The 20,348-nt window shown below is 38.6% G+C and overlaps 2 protein-coding genes across 5 annotated transcripts in view; one reads left to right on the forward strand and one right to left on the reverse strand.

The window, feature by feature from the left end:
- SELENOF (selenoprotein F) overlaps nt 1-16,447 on the reverse strand; it is a 56,283-nt gene extending 39,836 nt beyond the window's left edge. Inside the window, exons 1-2 of one of the 2 annotated variants that reach the window (XM_030325009.1) lie at nt 16,109-16,436; nt 7,596-7,763 (exon numbers count right to left, since the gene is read on the reverse strand). In XM_030325009.1, coding sequence (XP_030180869.1) covers nt 7,596-7,763; nt 16,109-16,192 — 252 coding nt within the window. In that variant the 5' untranslated portion in view covers nt 16,193-16,436. Of the gene's footprint in view, nt 1-7,595; nt 7,764-16,108 lie in introns of both variants that reach the window. The other variant, XM_030325010.1, reaches the window with a different exon arrangement.
- Nucleotides 16,448-16,742: 295 nt separating this feature from the next.
- Nucleotides 16,743-20,348, forward strand: part of HS2ST1 (heparan sulfate 2-O-sulfotransferase 1) — a 174,153-nt gene continuing 170,547 nt past the window's right edge. The window contains exons 1-2 of one of the 3 annotated variants that reach the window (XM_030325203.1): nt 17,211-17,271; nt 18,566-18,698. Coding sequence is in view for 2 of the 3 variants with exons in the window: in XM_030325202.2 (XP_030181062.1) it covers nt 17,148-17,271 (124 nt within the window). In the remaining variant the exon portion in view is untranslated. Of the gene's footprint in view, nt 17,272-18,565; nt 18,699-20,348 lie in introns of all 3 variants that reach the window. The other 2 variants (XM_030325202.2, XM_030325201.1) reach the window with 2 other exon arrangements.

Consider the following 20,348-nt stretch of genomic DNA (forward strand, 5'->3'; position numbering starts at 1 on the left):
TCACAAAGCAATCATTTTTATATTACAAACATACACTTTATTTTCTTATAATGTTATTTCAAAGAATCCCATAGCTTCAATCTGATCTACCATCTGAAAAACTTTGAAAGCCAGCAATATATTTTATTCTACACTGATTTTTAAAAGGGTCTCAATTAATTTCTAGAATAGGTTTATCCTAAGAAAAAAGCTTTGCTTTATAATGGTTTTGAAATTTTTTTAAGTAGCAAAACCTTTTCTCTTCAAATGCAATTTTTATATGCATTTAATAATGATGAAAATGGTACACATTTAAAAAATTCGTATTTGTAGTATTTTCCTTATTAAAATACGTCAATCAAAAATTTGAAACCTATGGTTATGTTTGACAATTTATTTCTATATGTTGTTCCACATAAACAAGTAATTGTGAACGGTAAGTTTTCATACTACCAATTCTGTTATCGTATTTCCTCTTGTTCTTGATTCAATTGATTCAGGAGCTCAAAAGTGGAGTAACAGAAAATTTTGCTGCTGATTTTTAGTACTGGCAAATCTAATAGTTCATGTTGTATTTCTTAACTATTTTCTTTTACCCTACTTTGCCAAGAGCAATCATTATAATTCTATTCTTGGAGTCCTCCAAATTTTATATTTTTATTTTTCAAAAAAAATTTTTTAAACAATTTTTTAAATGTTTGTTTATTTCTGAGAGACAGAGCCCAAGCAGGGGAGGGGCAGAGAGAGAGAGAGGGAGACACAGGATCCAAAGCAGGTTCTAGGCTCTGAGCAGTCAGCAGAGAGCCGAACGCGGGGCTTGAACTCACGAACCATGAGATCATGACCTGAGCTGAAGCTGGATACTTAATGGACTGAGCCACCCAGGAGCCCCTTGTTTGTTTTTTTAATCAGCAAATCAGATACCACCACCAGACCCAATTATTTACCTAGGATTTATTACATGCTGGGACTATTCTAAGCAGTACATTTATAAACTCATTTACTCCTCATAACCACCCTATGAGATAGTAACTATTATCTCTAATTTATAAACGAGGAAATAAGCAGAATTATCAAGTAATTTGTCCAAGATCATCAGATGAGTAGCAAAGGACTTTCTGAACCTAGACAGTCTGGTTCCAGAGCCTGTGTTCTTAAACACTACTCTAAACTCCTTCCTGATACAATCAAGATTGAACAGCAAATTAAGTTGAAATCATTTGCTTACTGGTTCATATTTTTTAATAATTCAGGTAAGTTGATTTTTTTCTCTCAGAAGGTACTCTGGTGGGCGCCTGGGTGGCTCAGTCAGTTGAGCGTCCACCTTCGGCTCAGGTCATGATCTCGCCATCCCAAGTTCGAGCCCCACGTCAGGCTCTGTGCTGACAGCTCAGGGCCCGGAACCTGCTTCAGATCTGTCTCCCTCTCTCTCTGCCCCTCCCCCACCCACACTCTGTGTGTGTGTCTCTCTCTCTCTCTCTCTCTCTCTCTCAAAAAGTGAATAAACATTAAAATTAAAAAAGAAGGTACTCTGGTTTGGTCATTAGCCAGATCTTCAAAATGATCCCTCAGAGATAAGGTAGGTATAAATGCAGAATAGGAAGTACTAAAAACCAACAAAATAATGGATTTAATTAAATAATAATTAAATATAAAATATTTTGAAGGAAAAAGGAAAGCAGTGCAACTACAAGCATCTTGATGAACCAAGATCTTAAAGAGAACAGGTACTAGCTATGGAAATAGAGGCATACAATTAAGGAGAAATATAAAAGTTCTACAATAACTGCGTCCAGAAGAAGCTGAAATCATTAAGATACGAAAACCTTAAATGAATGAGGACACAGGAAAAAAGCACCCAGCTTCCTTAATCAAGGTTAAATTCACAGAACTGCAAAGATTATAAAAAGATGAGAAAAATAACCCATCTATTGGAATACTACATTTAATCTTATAAATCTTAGATAATGGAAGCCAAAAAATTTTTTATAGAAAAAAATAGCTGATCTATGCTTATCTTCAGGAAAATCCCAGGAAACTTTTAATCTGATGGTCATGTATGGTTTGAAAAAAATACCTATTAAGGTTAGCAGTCAGACTGGGATCACTTGAAATCTGTGCTCACTAACATCTCTTTTTAGATACATTTGGGATGTTTACGAAGTCCTTATAAATAAAATAAACAAATGAAAGATCTACACTTTGATGATAATAATTAAGTGTTATAAATGGATAACTGCCAACATAAAGACAAATCTCATTTTTTATACTCAGCATGTGTAAGTGAAATATATGAAAGTCTTTCACAAGTGTCGACAAAGTTCAAGTATATTTTCAGCGTGTGTGTGCGTGTATATACATATACATATATTTTTTAAATTACCTTTTCTGTCTACCAATACATAGTTGATCAAGTAACTCCCTGGCTTACAAACTTCCATGGCTCCCACAGCCCTTAAGGTAAAGTCCAGACTTCTTGGCATGACTTGTGAGACAGGATGTCCTGGTCTCAGGACTGTCCTCTGGACTCCTCACCTGCCACCTTGTACTCTGGGTCCCAGTCTCCTGTAGCCAGAGATGCCACTTTGATTCCCTTTTCTTCTGCTCACCTGGGTACATTTTCCCTCAATTCTCAAATTATGTTTCACCTCTTCCGAGCTTTGTCTTCTTTCCCCCCAGCACACCACACCTATCACTTTGGGTTTACCTACCGGCTTACTGGTCTACCTCCCCACTGATTGTAGGGACTGCCCTTCAATATTTGTATCAATAGAGTCTGTCTATGTGTTTGGTATATAGAAAGCTCTCAATACATGTTTAATGAAAAAAAAAAATCAACTTTTCCAACTTAGTAAAAACAGTCTCATTCAAAGGCAAAAACTTATGAAATACTATATGCTAAAGCCTGTGGATTCAGAAATAAACTGTCCTAGACTTCAACGAGCATAATTTATTGGAAGAGAAAAGCAACATAATATAGTGAAGGTTAAGTGTATATCAAGGTATCCTCAAGTGTTTTTGGGAATACAGAGGTACAGCTAACATAACCTGAGAGTGCTAGTGGTAGATAAGTAAGGGAATTGAAATTAGAGAAGCCTTCCAAAAAAGAGGGGAACAATTGAGCTAAATCTTTAAAGACAACCCAAGTAGAATTTGTTTACTCTAGGAATTGAGGGGGGAAAAAAGTAAGTTATCTATGGGATTGCTTACCTAGTCTCTGCTCTGTGCCCCAGTGCAGCATTTCACGTAGCTGCTGTGGCAGCCAACTGGCCTTACATTATTCCATAATCTTAGCTAATAGTCAGTGACCGAACTTGAGCTAGAAAAAAATCCCTGTCTGAAATATTTCAAAAAAAGTAAACGAGGAAGAATTAATCCCCTTCTCATGGGAAGAGGTAAAAGATACAACACTAAGGAACTGGCAGTTACTATGCTGTCCCACCACAAGGAGAAAGCCAATCAGTAGTGGAAAAAACAAAACAAAACAAAACAATGGTCCCTTCCCTTCCATCCAAAGATTCTACATATGGACTAAGCTGAAGTTACTCATGCTACTTAGTAAATACTAACTGTATACATATCCTTTCTTTCATTAGTTTATGTTTTTTCTTCAAACTACAAATTAGTACATGCTTCACAATTAAGCCAACATCCTTGTTTGTAAATGGTACTTAGGTACATAGTTATGAGCAAAATTAGTAGGAATACAGCTTATCAAAAAATTTCATTCTATGAAGACTTAACATAGTCCAAAGTAGGATATAATTTAAAAAAAGATTGTTTCTTTACAATGTCATGAGTGCCACCACAGATGTATGCATAGAAAGTAGTAAAGGTGTGACAGATATGAGGTCTGAAAAAGTGGTATTTGAACGGACATTTAACAAGTAATAAATAGCAACTGTCCAAAAAAAAAAAGGAAAATTTCATTCTAGCTAGTATTATGATGTTTAGTAGGTCCTTTATAATCAAAATGGGTGGGGGAGAACAAGATCAAATAAAAATAATGGAGTACACATTTGTAGAATGATAAGGGATTTCAAAGATATCCTATGCTATTAAGTTTTGTTATTATTATTATTTTTTAAAGCAAACTTCTGGCTATCAAAGGCTTAAATTTAGCCTGTGAAATGAGTAAGCATTACTAAAAACAATTAGCCTCATCTCTGGAAAGACATATCAGCTCTGGAAAGCATACAGCTAAGCAAGAACCAAAATGAATATTCTGGTTGCACTTATATATAAGTTAGGAAAACATTGCTGTTTGATGAATATATTTACAATTTTCTCTCCTAAAGAATTTACATTCACAATGATTTACACACATACACAAATGTATTTAAGTATTTTCAATGTTTTTAATGTAAGGCACTAGTCTATATGTTACAGATTTTTCCTTTTAAATTTTAGTTTTAAATTAGAACTAAATTTAACTATGATTTCGTAATTTTTTAAAGTTTATTTATTTGGAGGGGTGCCTGGGTGGCTCAGTCGGGTAAGCGTCCGACTTTGGCTCAGGTCATGATCTCGCAGTTTGTGAGTTCAAGCCCCGCATAGGGCTCTGTGCTGACAGCTCAGAGCCTGGAGCCTGTTTCGGATTCTGTGTCTCGCTCTCTCTCCGCCCCTCCCCTGCTCATGCTCTGTCTCTGTCTCTCTCAAAAATAAATAAAACATTAAAAAAAAAATTTTTTTTTAAGTTTATTTATTTTTGAGAGAGACAGAGGGAATGCGAGCAAAGGAGGGTAGCAAAGAATCCCAAGAAGATTCTGCAGGGTCAGTGCAGAGCCCGACATGGGGCTTGAACTCACAAACCCACGAGATTGTGATGTGAACTGAAATCAAGGTCTGAGCCACTCAGCCATCCCAACTATGATTTCAAAATTAAGCCTTAAGCCAGGGCTAAGATAGAAAAAAATATTGCACATATTTACCTATGATCTCATACCAGTAATCCAGAGGGCAGTACTGCACACATTAAATTAAGTACTACTTCTATACTTTAATGTGGTTTGCATCTAACATGCCTTGTCCAATGCCATACTTTTATATGTCCAGCAATATTTCTAAGAGTTTCTGGCATGTTTTGGTTCCACTAGGCTTCTTAAAGAAAACCACTCATCAATTTTGTGCAGCAGTGTGCTAGCAAATGCTTAATGAGAAGTATATTGTAGTAATTAGGAGTAAGGAGTAAATACAATGGAAATAGCATAAAGTCATATTAGGATAAGACCCACTTGTACTTACATACAATAATCATTTCAGCTTGTAATTAGTTAGGCATACTAACTGGAAGACTACTTGCCTACGGTTACTGAGCTGTAAGTGGTCAGAATTATCAAGATACCACACAATTAATGATGAAAACTGAACAGGAATATAATTTGAAGTGTGTGACTCAAGTTTGATTCTAGTAAAAGTATAACATAAAAATAGTATACTATTGGAGGATTACTGAGAAAGGGCAGTAAATAAAAATAGAGTATATGCACTTGGTTTACAGTTTAGGAATATTTGATATCACTTAAAGTAGAACCTCTCAATTTACCCTTAATTATAAGACACTGTGATGAACACTGTTTATTATAAAACATTCCTTGTTCAATTCTTGTAAGTTTGGTATCTTAGGAAAGAATTGTTGTCGGCTAAGCAGTAGTATGGACCATAGAATAAAAGCACTATGACTAGAGGATGACATATAGATTCCTTCCTCAATTTGTCCCATGTGAATAGCTCATTTAAAAAAAAAAAAAAAATTACACCCCCAAAAATCAAGTGGAAGGGTTTTACTAAACTAGTCAAGTCATACATTTTAAATCTACTTAAAATAAAAAAAAATTTTTTGATGTTTATTTTTGAGAGACACAGAGAGAGAGAGAGACAGACAGACAGACAGAATCCGAAGCAGGCTCCAGGCCCTGAGCTCTCAGCACAGAGCCAGATGCAGGGTTCGAACCCACAAACTGTGAGATCATGACCTGAGCCAAAGTCGGACGCTTGACCGACTGAGCCACCCAGGCGCCCCTACTTAAAATCAAATTTTTAAAACTTCTTGTTTAGACATGATCTACATGCAGTGAAGACTAATTCCTATGTATGGAAATCTTCTAAACATGAAAAAATATCAATGGTATATGTGAATCAAGAAAATGAAAAAACACAGAAGGCTTGGAACCTATTTCTGGGACACCAGGAATTTCAGGTTCACAACTAAGAAATCAAATATTAAAGGGGCACCTGGGTGGCTCCGTCAGCTAAGTGTCTGACTCTTGACTTTGGTTCAGGTCATGATTTCATAGTTTGTGAGTTTGAGCTCTGCATTGGGCTCCATGCTGCCAGTGGCAGAGCCTGCTTGGGACTTTCTCTCTCTCTCACTCTCTCTCCCCACCTCTCTCAAAAGAAACATTAAAAAAATGAAAAAAAAAATCAAATATTAAGTAAGTTTTGGTTAAATATTAACATTTAAAGCTTGTTTTCCTTTTAGAACTATAAAACTATATTCTGTGTTAGAAACAAACCTTCACTACCTAATAAGATAGAATTATAGTCTGAAAGCTTTCTAAACTCTAACACTTCAAAATAGAATTCAGTATGTACAAGTGAAAGAGAATATTAAAAGGAAATCTAACACAGAGATGTGAACTTTTTTCCTTACTCTGAACAAGGGAACTCACTAATTCAGTTTTATTTGGCTTATATAAAGGATCTTTTCAGGCCACCTTCTAATTTTAAAAAGTATAAGGGCTTTGATGAAAAGCTTTAAAAATTGAGCGAGCTTATTATTAATCTGAACAATGAATCAAAACATAGCTGATTTTATTGGACAGTTAGAACTATCTATCCTTGGCTGTTTTCAGGTGTTAAAGAGGAGATTAGGTATCTGTAAATATTACTGATAGCTGTGTAAATTAACACAAAGCTGTCTAAATTAACAAAGAATTTTCTTTGTTAACCAGATAAAAAGTTATAGTTTACTGCCTACAATTATGTGCCAGGTAATAGGTGCTAATACTTTCGTCTCAAATTTCATTGTAAAGACGGAGTTCTTCTTACAAATGAATATAAGCATCTAATTAATTCTTCTTTGTCATCATGTGGCCAGAAGTTAGGAAGACTGGAGGACTTTAGGATCCAATCATGCTACAATAATTCGGCAACCTCTCTGCTGAACAACCATGATAGAATGAGGTCCTGGTATGTAACCTTACTTTTCCTTCCTATTTGTTTTAATTGATCTAGTGGGCCAGACAGAAATCAGTTGAGTTTTTGTTTTTGTTTTTTTTTCCAACGTTTATTTATTTTTTTTGGGACAGAGAGAGACAGAGCATGAACGGGGGAGGGGCAGAGAGAGGGAGACACAGAATCGGAAACAGGCTCCAGGCTCTGAGCCATCAGCCCAGAGCCTGACGCGGGGCTCGAACTCACGGACCGCGAGATCGTGACCTGGCTGAAGTCGGACGCTTAACCGACTGCGCCACCCAGGCGCTCCTGTTGAGTTTTTAAAAATACAAAATGTAAAAGCTAGAGACTTCTTTATATTTAACTTGATTAAACAATTTAGTATTTCACCTTATCTCAACTACACCAACTAATGGAAGAGAGATCCTAGAAAACAATACCTTTTTTGTTTCAAATTGTGCTTCTTCCTGACAGCATCCTCTACAGTCAGGATCCAGCTGAAGCAGGTTAAACTGTCCAAGAAGATCACAAGAGCTGCAGAGTAAGTTGCTGGAGAAGCCCAACTCTCTGCAAGCCTCCGATGAAAACTCTGCCCCAAGTGCACACACCTGAAAATAAAAAAAAAAAAAGAGAAATAAAACATTATTGCATATTTGTATCACAAAACTTCCCAGAAAGGAAAAACTAGGGTTATCCAAATCTAACACACTGGAGATGAATTTCCGAAATGCCTCATTTAGAGACAAATTGTTAAATATTTTTGAACTCTATAACCTTAGATGAGTCTTTGGCTCTTCCTACTTCCCTCACAATTTTTTTCTTAAAAATTTGCTATTTTTCAGCTTAGCTGAAATATGAATTAATATGCTTTCTTTATGATGTGTATGTTACATACAATACCTTTACTAAACACTCAAGTTTTTTTTGAAAAGGAATTTCCTTAGAAGATAAACCAATGCCCCTGTTGATATGGGTCCATGGAGTAATACTAACTTCTAGACTTCTCTTCATTCACATCTAGCAGTGGAAAGGTGAAGAGGATGGAGAAGAGCAGGAGCACATCAGAAATAAAACTATGGGGGCACCTGGGTGGCTCAGTCGGTTAAGTGTCCGATTCTTAATTTCAGCTCAGGTCAAGATCTCATGGTTTAGTGAGCTCTAGCCTCACGCTGGGCTCTGTGCTGACAGTGTGGAACCTGCTTGTGATTTTGTCTCTCTCTCTCTCTAAAAAATAAACATTAAAAAACAAAAAAAAGCAATGAACTTTGGGGATTAGGTACCAGCTCCATCACTTAAAAGATGTTGTGACCCTGAGCAAGATAACCTCCCTCAGCTTTAATTTCCTCACTGATAAAGCAAGGACAATAATGCTTACATAAAAGAGATTGCAGTACAGATGAATGAAATGAGTTATGTAACCCATCAAAACAACCGGCAAAGGTGGGTTTATCTGTTCTCATCCCTTACCATTGTCTCATGCATGTCTCAGTGAATATGGTATAGCTTCACCTAAGGTCAATCTCTCTACCTGTGCTTTGGAGTCTATCTTCTGCCATCTCCACAGGGATTTTAATTTAGTCAGTAACTCAATTCTTCAGTGTATTCAAACCTTATGGTTCTAAACACTTTCCCCCACCTTCTGTCATTTCTGAATTGTTACTATAGTCCAGCTTCTGATCCTACCACTTGACTAAACTTGCCAAAAATCATTAAATGCAAAGACATTCAAAACTGTTCTGGCTCTAGCTGTTCCTTCCATGGGCTTGTCTTCCTTCTCCTTCCTTTTCTATGCATGCATCTCTTAAGCACTTCTGTTTCCCATTCTATTTTTGGCTTTTTTCTTTGCTTTACATATATTCTATAGACGACCGTATCTTTCCCAAGGCTTCAAATACCCACTTATTGAAAACTCTTGAGTCTTTTTGAGTGTCAAACTTTCAAAGCCAACAGCCTACCCGACTTCATTATGTTCCACAGGCATTGCAAATCAAAAAAAACTCCAACAGTGAAACTTACCTTTTCTGCTTAAATCTATTCCTCCCAATGTATCCAATTATTTTAGTAAAATGGCACCATTTTCCCTGACCACCTAGTTGCTGAGGTCAGTCATTCTACATTCGACATTCTTCACCATTCTTACAAGCAATTAATAGGTTTTGACAATTCTATTTCTTAAAGAGCTCTCAAATCATTTCTTGTCTCAGTGGCTTTAATGGTCACCACCAGTCCTACCTTTCTTTACTTCTCCAATCCCATTCTACTTTTCAGCTATAACAAATTCCTGGAAGAATAAAACTCCCACTCATACATTTGCTCAAATTTTTCTTACATCTAAGGCTCCTTTTTCAACTTATTTCAAGAACCTGATTAGTATCAGTCTTCCAGGAAGCCTTCTCTGTGTGTGTTAGCCATAGTACTTTTCAGAGGAAGAAATCTGTGCATAGGTCTAAGATGGTGCCACTCATGACACTGTACTATGTGAATCTAGAGTTGTCTGATTCCCTAGTACTGTGAACTCTTTTGAGGGCAAGCATTAAGTTACCTGTTTTAATTGCACTTGTGCTAGTTCTCATGTGTACTGAACAAATGAATTGGTCAAAACTACAGCCTCAAGTCTAGAGGAATTTCAGATTGTTTGACTGCAATTGGTTCATCTTCTAGACCAAGGGTATGCAAACTTTCTGTAAAGGGCCAGATTAGTAATTGTGTTAGGTTCTGGTGGCTAAATGGTTTTGTCGCAACTACTCAACTCAGCCATGGCGACACAAAAGCAGTCACAGAAAATAACAAATGAGTGGGTGTCTGTGTTCCAATAAAACTTTACATAAACAGAGTTAGCTGGATTTGGGCCACCAGCTGTATGTAGTCTGTCAACCTTCTAAGCTAACCAGGTAGATCAAAATCCAAGGACATCTGCCAATATAAAAACTAAGTAGTGCTGGCATACTCTCCCAAAATGCTGATCATCCCACTGGTCTTGTGTTAGTCAATACCCTAATTTGATACTTTATACATCTTTTACCTTATCTCAGTAATAATGTGGGATGTGTATAATATTCAAATAGATCAAGTATCCCAGTCTTATGGGAGAAACCTAAGATACGTGCTACTCTACTACGAATAAAGTATTTCTTCATTAGTAAAGTGATATGCTTGATCTACTTCACAGGTTAATTTGTATTTTTCAAAGATGGCCACACGAACATATATGTATCATCCCACACGATGTTCTTACAGTGTGACTGGCAGTCCTCTACTGCAGAGTAGGAGTCTATTTTCCCTCCCCATGAATCTGGGCAGGGGCTTGTGACGGATTTGACCAGAGTGCAAAAGAAGTGATACTATGTAATTTGAGGGTAGGTCATAAAAAAGGAAACAGCATGGCTATTGGTCCCACATTCTGTGCCTCTGTCTCTCTTGGAACATTCAACTTCGGAACTTAGACACCATACTGTAAGGTAACCTAAATTAGAGGGATAACATGGAGATTCCCATGTAGATAGCAACTGAAGCCTCAAACTGACAACCATCATCAACTAATAGACATAGGAGAAAAGAATCTTCATTATTTCAGACCCCAGTCTTTCAGCTGAGACACCATGGAACATACAACTCATCCTGTTGTGCCCTGTCTGAACTGCTCACCCACAGAATCTAAAAGCAAAACAATTTTTTTATTCCACTATATTTTATGGTGACTTGTTTTGCAGCCATGGTAATTAAAATAGGCAATAAAAGTGAAATCACTTTGAAACTATGAACTGCTTAACAAATGTCAAGAAATTGTTATTGCCAAAGCACGTTTAACAAAACAAAAATCTCAAATGATCATGCAGTTGTGTTATTTGGTTTTATTCTGGCATTTATTGAGCACCTACTGACAGGTGGCATAATATGCAAAACAGGTGTTTTGAAGTCTGATGACATCTTGATTCAAATGTCAGCACAGAGCAACCTTACTTCTGAATTTCTGAATACGAATAATTACTATTTATCTCACAAAATTTTGAGGATTAAAGGAGAAAAAGTACTGGCAGCATCTAGTTTCCTAGCCAAGACACAGTAGGTACTTAATAAATGTTAGCATTATTCCCACTTTCCAGTGCTCTTAAAATCCTTCTTAAAAAACACAACACACTACTTATGTTTTAATCATTAGACACAGGATAGAGGACAAGTGTAGTGAAGTTACATTCATGAGTTTCATGAATGAACTACTTTCTAGCTCTTCTATCATTAGTTTTGCAGACTCAATGCTTTGAATCTAAGGAGATCGGAACATATTTAGTACTTCACTAATAAATATCAAATGCTAAATAATATAGGAGTTCAAAATTATAAATGTATGATGATCTTTTTATTAGCAAAAACTGTACAACATTTAAATGGCCACATTAAGGCCACACATTAAATTTTAAAATAATCGGCCACACTTGTAAGAAAGACACAGATTCTAAGGACAGGGGGGATAACCCTGTTTGGGATGACCATTTAAGTTTAACTTTCCCTAATTCAAAGTAGGATTGACAAGCTAAAAGACTCCATTCTTTCCTTCATGCATTACTCATGATTTTTCTGGTATCACTATTTCTTTCTAGATGAGGGTTGTTGTCAGGGAAACTGAATCAACCATATTGTAACATTACCTATTCAGGCAGAAGTCTGGTATATACAACTTACTATAAATACATATGAATAGTTGTCTCTTAACTTACCCTTAGTCTCAGAAAACTCATAAGTTTCTCATATAATTGTGAACGGATTTCAAATCTGAGACTAAACCAAAGGGATGGGATTATCGATCAACCCTATGAAAATAAATACCAGAAACATGGCCATTATAGCAAGCTCTTACAAAGCACCAGATATTCTGCTAATAAGCATTTTATATCATTACTCCATTCAATCTCAACCACTCTCTTAAGTAGCTATTATCCCCATTTTACAGAGAAATAGAGGCTTAGGATAGTTAAGGTAATCTAAGATAACACAGCACACAGGAGGTGGCAGCAGCAAGATTGTAATCCTGATTGGCCCTCAAAACCCTCACTATGAGCTATTTCAAAGAATCCATGATGCACCATTATTGTATGTACCACAAAGAATAATAACAAAAATGCTGGCAATTATAATCCTGTCCCCCAGACTGATGGAGGTGTTAACCTGTGAAGAAAAGGGGAATGAAGTGTTATGTTTCAGAATTAAAGATATACAGTATCATTCTGTACTGCTTTGGGTATAGAGTGCCTTTCAAAATATTGAAGAAATATTATGAATGAGCTAAATGAAGACTTGAATACCACTTAGTTCTGGGTGCCCCAGAGAACAGCTCCCGTAGGCCATACTAAACTATTACTTTTCTAACGCTTAAGCATATTCAGAATGTATTTTCAGATTAAATCACTTTATATCCTCCCAGATGTAACCTCACTGGAATGCTGATAACTATGCATTACTATTAACTTTAAATTAGAGATCTACAATGGCACAGTGATGAAAACTTGTCTAGTCTAAGGACTCAGAGGTTTAAATAAACAAAGAAGGAGCTAAATCCTCTAACCAACCCAGCAGCTCAACCTCAAGGTGCCAAGGAATTCTTTCCTCATTCTCTTTTCATTCATCTGTCAGGTTCCAAAGATTTGGCTTATTGTTACCACTGCCAACTACTTATTCTAGTTGGCCTCCCCCCACCCCCCGGCTTTAGACTAACTGGGAAATGCAGTTTTCTAACTTCTTAGTGTTTTACCAACAACCCTCCATGCTTCCCTTATTGACTTATTTTCTTAAAAATACTACTTATTACTGAAGAGACAGAAATACACCTTAGGGAAGTTAACAATTATTTCAACAAGGGTGAATTCCTCAGAACTCTCTATTTTTGGAGTCATTCTGCATTTGTGGGAGTGGGTGGGGTTCATCACCAATCTACACAAACTACAGATATCCTCAGGATTCTGATAGCAAGGAACAAACACAAGTGAACTAGGAAGCCATCCACACGTCAGAAGGATTTTAATGATCAGAAGGATTTTAATGAATACATACGAGGAACAATATAAAAAAACATCCCCCCAAAAGGTCTCTGTATTCCCTTTGGGTACGATCTAATTGGCACAGGAGCTGGGGGAGTGCACAGAGTTATGGTGCTGTTAAGACTGTGCATCTGTGTAACAGAGTATAAGATATGATGATAGAATATGCGAGGGAGAGAGTACACCTGGCTTTGCAAATCTGGAAATGGTATGTAAATTAAGCTCTGCATTTTATCTAAATACTCTACTTTAGGCCTGGTGAGGGAGAGCGTGGTATGGGAGATATGCTAAAACAAATGACCCCAATTCTTCAGCTCTACCTTTTGGCTCTCGCAGTAGAGGTAAGATTTGGGAATTAAACCTGGCTAGACAAATACGTATCAGGTGAAACAGGCCTTGTTAAGAAATGTTCAAAATAGATTCCACCTTAAAAGTAACAGGGAACCACTGAATTTTAATAATGACAGTTCTAAGTTTTAAAAAGATGACTTTGGATGCATCATAAAGATTGAACTAAAAGGGGGAAAATGAAATAGGGAACCTTGTTTAAGGAAGCTGTTGTGGGAATTCCAGGCAAGCAAAAATAGTGGCCTGAATTTAGGTACTGCCTATGGAAATAGAATTAAGTGGACTGGCTTGGAAATTTTTAAGGGTTTAATGACTAATTGGATTCAAAGAGGGAAAGAGAAGAATTTTAAAATGACTACTTGCTGGGTTGGGCAATTGGGAAGCTGGCAAAGCCAACCATTTAGGTTCTGATAATTATAAGAGTGAGCCAGGAGGCTGTTATTGCTAAGGAGAGAGATATTGGTGGCCTGAATGAGGGATTAACAATAAGTGCATGCATTTGAGAGAGATTTAGGAAGTAAAATCAACAAGACTTGGAAATTGCCTGATGTGAGGGATGTAAAGAAAGGAAAGAATCAAATATCCAACTTTCTGACTTAAATTCTGTGGTCACTGTGGTAGATTATTTAATGGCCATAAATTCCTCCTATCCTGATATGTATATTTCCATATACATATGAGGAGTATGTCACTCCTCCATTTAGAAGTAGAGTCTGTTTCTCCATCCCTGAAATCTAGACCCGCCCTATGATTTGTTTTGACAAATACTGTGGGGTAGAAGTGATATGTGTAATTTCAAAATATATGTAAATGCCTCCTGGGCTTCAGGAGGCATTGCAGCTTTGCTCTTAGGAGTGCTGCCCGGAGACTGCTATGAAAAGAAGCTGGGCTGGCCTGTTGGAGGCCAAGAGGTCACATGGAGGAGAACCAAGTTATCCTGGCTAACAGCACCAACTAAGAATGAAGCCATCTTGGACCCTGCAGTTTCAGCTGACCCACAGAATTATGAGAAATCCTTGTTATTTAAGCCACTAAGTTTTGGGGTGGTTACACAACAGTTGATAATTAAAGTGAAATGAGGGGAAGTCAACGTGAAATGTTATTCCTTATCTTTCTTTGCATGGTGGTGGACTCAAATTACCCAAGATAGGCAAAAAAAACAAACAAACAAAACAACCCCCCCCAACACAAAAACCAACCTCCAGTAGAAAGTTCAGAGAGGGGTCTTTCAGTAATTTCTAAGGCACCAAATGCCTGAATAACAGAGTACCGTAATATTAATCAGAGAAGTACAAAATCCACCTTTTAGGTATGGTTGCAAAAACATGCAGGACCTTCAAACCTTTTTTTTTTTTCTAATTTGACTTTTTATTGTATTTTTTAAGAGACAGAGCAGGAGCAAGGGTAGAGAGAGAGGGAGACATAGAATCCAAAGCAGGCTCCAGGCTGTCAGTACAGAGCCAGAAGGGTTTGAATGCAAGGACTCAAGATCATGACCAGAGCTGAAGTTGGACACTGAGCTACCTAGGTGCCCCAGGATCTTCAAACTCTTTGAGGAAAGTAAAGCAGGGGTGTTTATAGAAGCCTTCGTGTATAGGTCCTAACTCCCTCAAACCTTGGATAAACCAATCAAACCAGGTCTCCTTGGAGAAAAATTTTCAGCAGGTTCAGAAAAATAAATACCTGAAGAATTACGTTGATTAATGAAGCAAGTAAAGTCTCCCACAGTGCCTAGAAAAAAAAGTTATTCATTCACATAGCAAAACATGGACTGCAAGATTCTTGGGAGGAATTAACCAATATAAGTTGTACCTAACCCAACAGAAAATAAGACAAAATTAGCTCTATCCCGTTCAAAGATTGAGAACGCATCTGTTGTGTTAATGGAGAAAACTAAATAAAAAGTTAACACTGCCCGATTTAAACGAGATGAAGGCTATCGATTTTAGAAATCAATTTAAAAAATTGTGCTTTACCACGGAGTAGTTCCTTTAATTGAAACGTCAAAAACCACAAATGGCACTAAACGTACCCATCAGCACGTGAATAACATATCAGAGATAAAAGGTTTGTCTAACAGTGAATTAGACACCACTAACAATTCAGGGGAAAAAGTAAACAGAAAATGTACCCTGAACCAAAGACTTGGGGCTTTCTTCTAAGATTTAGGGAGCCTTGTCACAAGGAACGGTAGGTAGTCCCTTGTATTTCGTCCATTTAAAAACAATCTTCATTCCTTTCCAAGGTCTATTGCCTCCCCCCTGCCCCCCCCCCCCCCCGCCTCACTGTGTGGTTTACAGACTGTTATTAGCTGGAGCTCTGCAAAAGAAGATAAATACTACTCAAGATATTCTGAAGTCAGGAGAAAGAACCGCTAGAAACCCGGGCGGGAAAGGGAAAACATCAAATCAGGAATGAAGCCACGTAGCATTCCGGCCACAGCGGTGGCTAAGGAAACCCAGACCTCCCACCCTCTCCAAGTGTGGCTCCCATTCAGTACTGAATGTTCCGTCTTCCTCAGAGCAATATCCCCCACTCGCGCCTAGGATGCCGCGGAGATGATCTTCACTCACCGCTTGAAGTACAGCCGCCAAGAGCAACCGCAGCCCAAACGCCAGCCCCAGCCATCCACCAGGCCCAGCCGCCATCGCTACCATCTGCCGTAGGTCTCCAACTGCCCAGAGGACCCCGCAGCTAGGGGCGTCCACTCCAGAGCCTGATCCAAAACAGGCTACTAACGGCCGTTGCCATCAAATCTCTTACTCTGCAGAGACGCGTATTACCTAAGGGTATATGGAAGCTTAAAGATGGTCGAATACCTTTATATTTCATATAAATATAAAGTCGCTGGGTCCTTTCGATAACCCCTATCAGGCATTTTCCTAAGCTCCCAAACTTGTGAAGCTCCGCGTTCCTTCCTTTTATTCAGGACATTCGTCAAGCAGCCAAGAAGCTCCGCCTTTAGCAGTCTAGGCCTGCCTCCTTCTCCAAGTTTACCCAATCGAATGTCGCTTTGGTTGACACCTGCGGCAAAGGAAACCAACCGTAACACGAACCAAGAGCAAAGCTCCGGGGTTCTTCGGTCCAATAGGCACAACGGAACGGGAGCAGAGGGTGGAGCCTCTGGTTGCCGAGCAGCGTACGTGGATGCGTGCGCGTGGTGGCTGAGGGGGATGGGCAGGGGGCGGAGCCGAGGGCGGCGCAGCCGCAGCCGCAGCGCTGGCGGAGGAGCGCGCGGCCGCGAGCAAAGGAGGGAGGGAAGGAAGGAAGAGAAGGAGGCGGGCAGGCAGGCAAGCGCGGGGGTCGGGGACTGAGGCAGTAGAGAGAGGCGAGAGCCCGGCAGCCGCTTCGCGCTGTGTTTGCTGCGCGGGCTTTTGGAGGGGGCGACCGTTGAGTCGGTCCAGGAGAAGCGGGCACCGGCGGCGTTGGTGCTGGCGCCTGGGGGCGGGGGACTGGAGAGGCAAGAAGGGGGGTCGCTGCGGTGGTTCTCTCGCTGTCGCGCTCTCCTTGCCTTTCTCCCGGCTCGGTGGGCTTCCCCCCGGCGTCTCACTCGCCTCCGGGGCCCCGCTCCCCGCCCCCCGCGGTATGTCTTGATCCCGAGCAGCGGGTTTCATGGGGCTCCTTAGGATTATGATGCCGCCCAAGTTGCAGCTGCTGGCGGTGGTGGCCTTCGCAGTGGCGATGCTCTTCTTGGAGAACCAAATCCAGAAACTGGAGGAGTCCCGATCGAAGCTAGGTAAGGAGCAGAGCCACTCGGGGCTGAGTGGTGTAGAAGGGGTCGGGCCAGGAGGCATGGCAACCCGAGCAAGTGGGCTTTCGTCTAACCTGCGGTCTGGCTCGGGGGCAGGAAGCTGAAAGAGCTTGCAAAGAGAGCTGGACTGGGGGCATCGAGAACACAAGCTCCAAGAAAGGTTGTGAATTAAGCTTGAGTGGCGTGCTGGGCTCGCGAGGTCACGGGGCAGAGGTTGCTAGGGTGGGCTTTCCCGTGCCTAAGGGTTACCCAAAGTAAGCATTCCAAGGGGGAGACAGCTAAAGAAGACCGAACTCAGTAGGGAGCGGGAACTGCTGAGGAGGCAGAAACGCTCAGCCTTGCGTGTTTTGAGTCTGCCGAAAGCCCTGGCAGTGCCATTCCAGGGGTGTGCTAATTGGGACGTTGGCACCTGGAGACAGATCTTTTGGGGATGGGGCGGTTCACGAAGGGATAGATGCTCAGAAATGGAGGGAGATACTGGGAATGATGGTGAGTAAAAGAAATACACTGTAGTGAGTTGCACTCTTGTGCTGGGGGCAGCAGGGGACCACACAACTGACGGGGGAAATAGGCTGCCAGGTAGGACAGGAAAGCAAATAAAAAGCTTTTCAGTGAGGTACTGAAAGGAGGCATACAGGCATTTAAACTTTTTTCTTTTTTAGTGGAGCTGAATTTTGTTAATATTTGGGCTTAAGATAGGAATGTTGATGTACGTAGTTCCCGGCAATGTTGATGTAATGAATTTAGAAGAGGAGGGAACGCTAAAGGGGAATTATAGTTAGATTGAAGTTTGTGGAAGGAAAAGTAAGATTGTACAATAAATTAACCATATCCTTAAGTATCTTAAGGAGTTAACAGTGATTACTTTAATGAGAGAAGAGGTCTCAAGTACAAAAGTTGGAGTATGAAGTTGTGAAAGACCAGAAAAATGCACAGATAATAGGTCACTTTCAGATTAGTAAGGAACTTTGGCATTTGGTAGGAATTTTGGATGTAGAGGGAGTGTTAAAAGAATGTCTGCGATACATTTTGATTAAAAAATGTACACGGCATTTAAAAATCAGCTCAAGAGGCTATAATTTGAATATGGAAAAGAAATGTAGTGTTTTTATGGGTACACTTTCACCTGTTGTTTTAAATACTTTTTGAGAAGCAAGCAATAAAATAGCAGCAAAATCATTTAGACTGAGTAACAGCTAGATGCTGCTGTGGGTGATTATTAATATTAAGGAAAATGTATTAGCAAATAATTGTTACAAGTATAGCTTCCTATTTGCAGTTTTGGCAGACTTTGCAGAAAGCCTTGGAAACACTTTGAAGAGCAGTCTATCAAAGAGCATCAGATAAATCTAACTGAAGTGCAACTAAAGTTGAAGGAGGAGCTAAGGATAATTCCAGTGCTGAACTCTAGGGTAAAACTATACAGTTTTGAAGAGAGATCACATTTATTTACCATGATTTTATTAATATGTATCTTGTATGATGGAAAATTGTTCACCTTACATATTGAAGGTTGGCCAGTACAGTTTTCCTTTCTGTTTGGATACATTTCACAGCATTCAGGGTCATATTCTGGCCTCTTTAATGACCCAGCTTTACAGAAAAAAAATGACTCTTGGAGAAATTTGAAAGTTATATTAAAATTTAGATTTGTACTTATTCTTTGTTATATTGCTGTTTAGATTTCTTAGACACATTACGCTGGTAAGGATAACCTCACTTTTTTATGTTCCTTTTTTGCCTCAGATTTTCTTCATAATACTTGAAAGTGGGTTCCATAGACACAAACTAAATTATTTTAAAAGAGGATTATCTTAACATGTAGAAAGCCACGGGTAGAAAACAATGTGGTTTTTTTTTTTTATTATATTTTGTAAGAAACCTTTTAATTCCATCAGAAAGAGTAAATATGGATCAAACCAAGTACTCAAAAATAAGCTAACAAGAGGAGCTCAGATACAAAACACTTGAAAGAACTAATAATGCTCTGGAGCTGCAAAAACATGGCAAATCAAATGTATAACTTTATATCACTAGTTTTTTATTTTTTTAAAAAGAAAAGTCTTATAAAAAGCAGTACTAAAACGGATGTTACCAGTTAGTAATCTTAGGGAAGGAATGCAGAGAAGGCATAGTTGATAATCAGACTCTGTACTAGGCACTTCCATACGGGATATTCTTATGTAATCTTCCAAGAACACTATAGAAGACTATTTTTACAGATGTGGGAATAGGCTCAAAGGTATGTAACTTGACCACAGAGCTAGTAGTGGCAGAGTCAGGATTGGAACCCAGGTTAAGTGTGATTCCACACCAAGTGCTTCTTTAATTGACCAGCCTGCTTAGGGCTTTGTACTGACGCTACACTAAGATTTAGCAGTTTGAGTAGAATTTTTAAATGGTATTATCAATGTTTAATTGCGTTTATTGCTGAGAATGAATATAATTCTGAGAAAATCTAATTTCTGACACAAAGAAATTGGTTTAGTGTAATGTCTGCTCCTTGTTTATATCCATATAATGAACATAATTATATTACCCAATGAAACGACTGCAATAGTTTATTTCTGTTTTAGAAAAAAAAAAGCCTGTGGTTGTTTTCTGTAAGTGTAAAGCTTTCTGTTAGCTTATGCAAAAGTTATAAAATTTACACAGGCAAATCTATCAATTTAAGCCACTAAGTTTCTTCTGTTTCTTGAAGACTTTCCCCAACCAAGATTATGTACATTCTCTAGATTTTGTTATAGTATTTTATAATTTTTATTTCTTACATTTAGTTCTTTAAAGCATTCATATATTTGTAGAGAGTTATTGTAATTTCTCTCAATGAACAGCCACTTATGGCAAATATTAATAATTCATTTCCCACTGTATGTTACAGTTTTTTTCCACATAGTTCCTTTTTCATATATTAAATTTTTTTTTATGTTTTAGAATTGATTTTGAACTCCATGTTTTTTACTAATTTAGAGATTCTTTAAACCTCAAAGGACCTGTATATAGACTTCAAGGTACCCATAAATTCCCTGAAATTATATGCACAGCTTTATTAGATTTGTGAA

The sequence above is a fragment of the Lynx canadensis genome, chromosome C1, assembly GCF_007474595.2.
Source record: "Lynx canadensis isolate LIC74 chromosome C1, mLynCan4.pri.v2, whole genome shotgun sequence".
NCBI lineage: Eukaryota > Metazoa > Chordata > Mammalia > Carnivora > Felidae > Lynx > Lynx canadensis.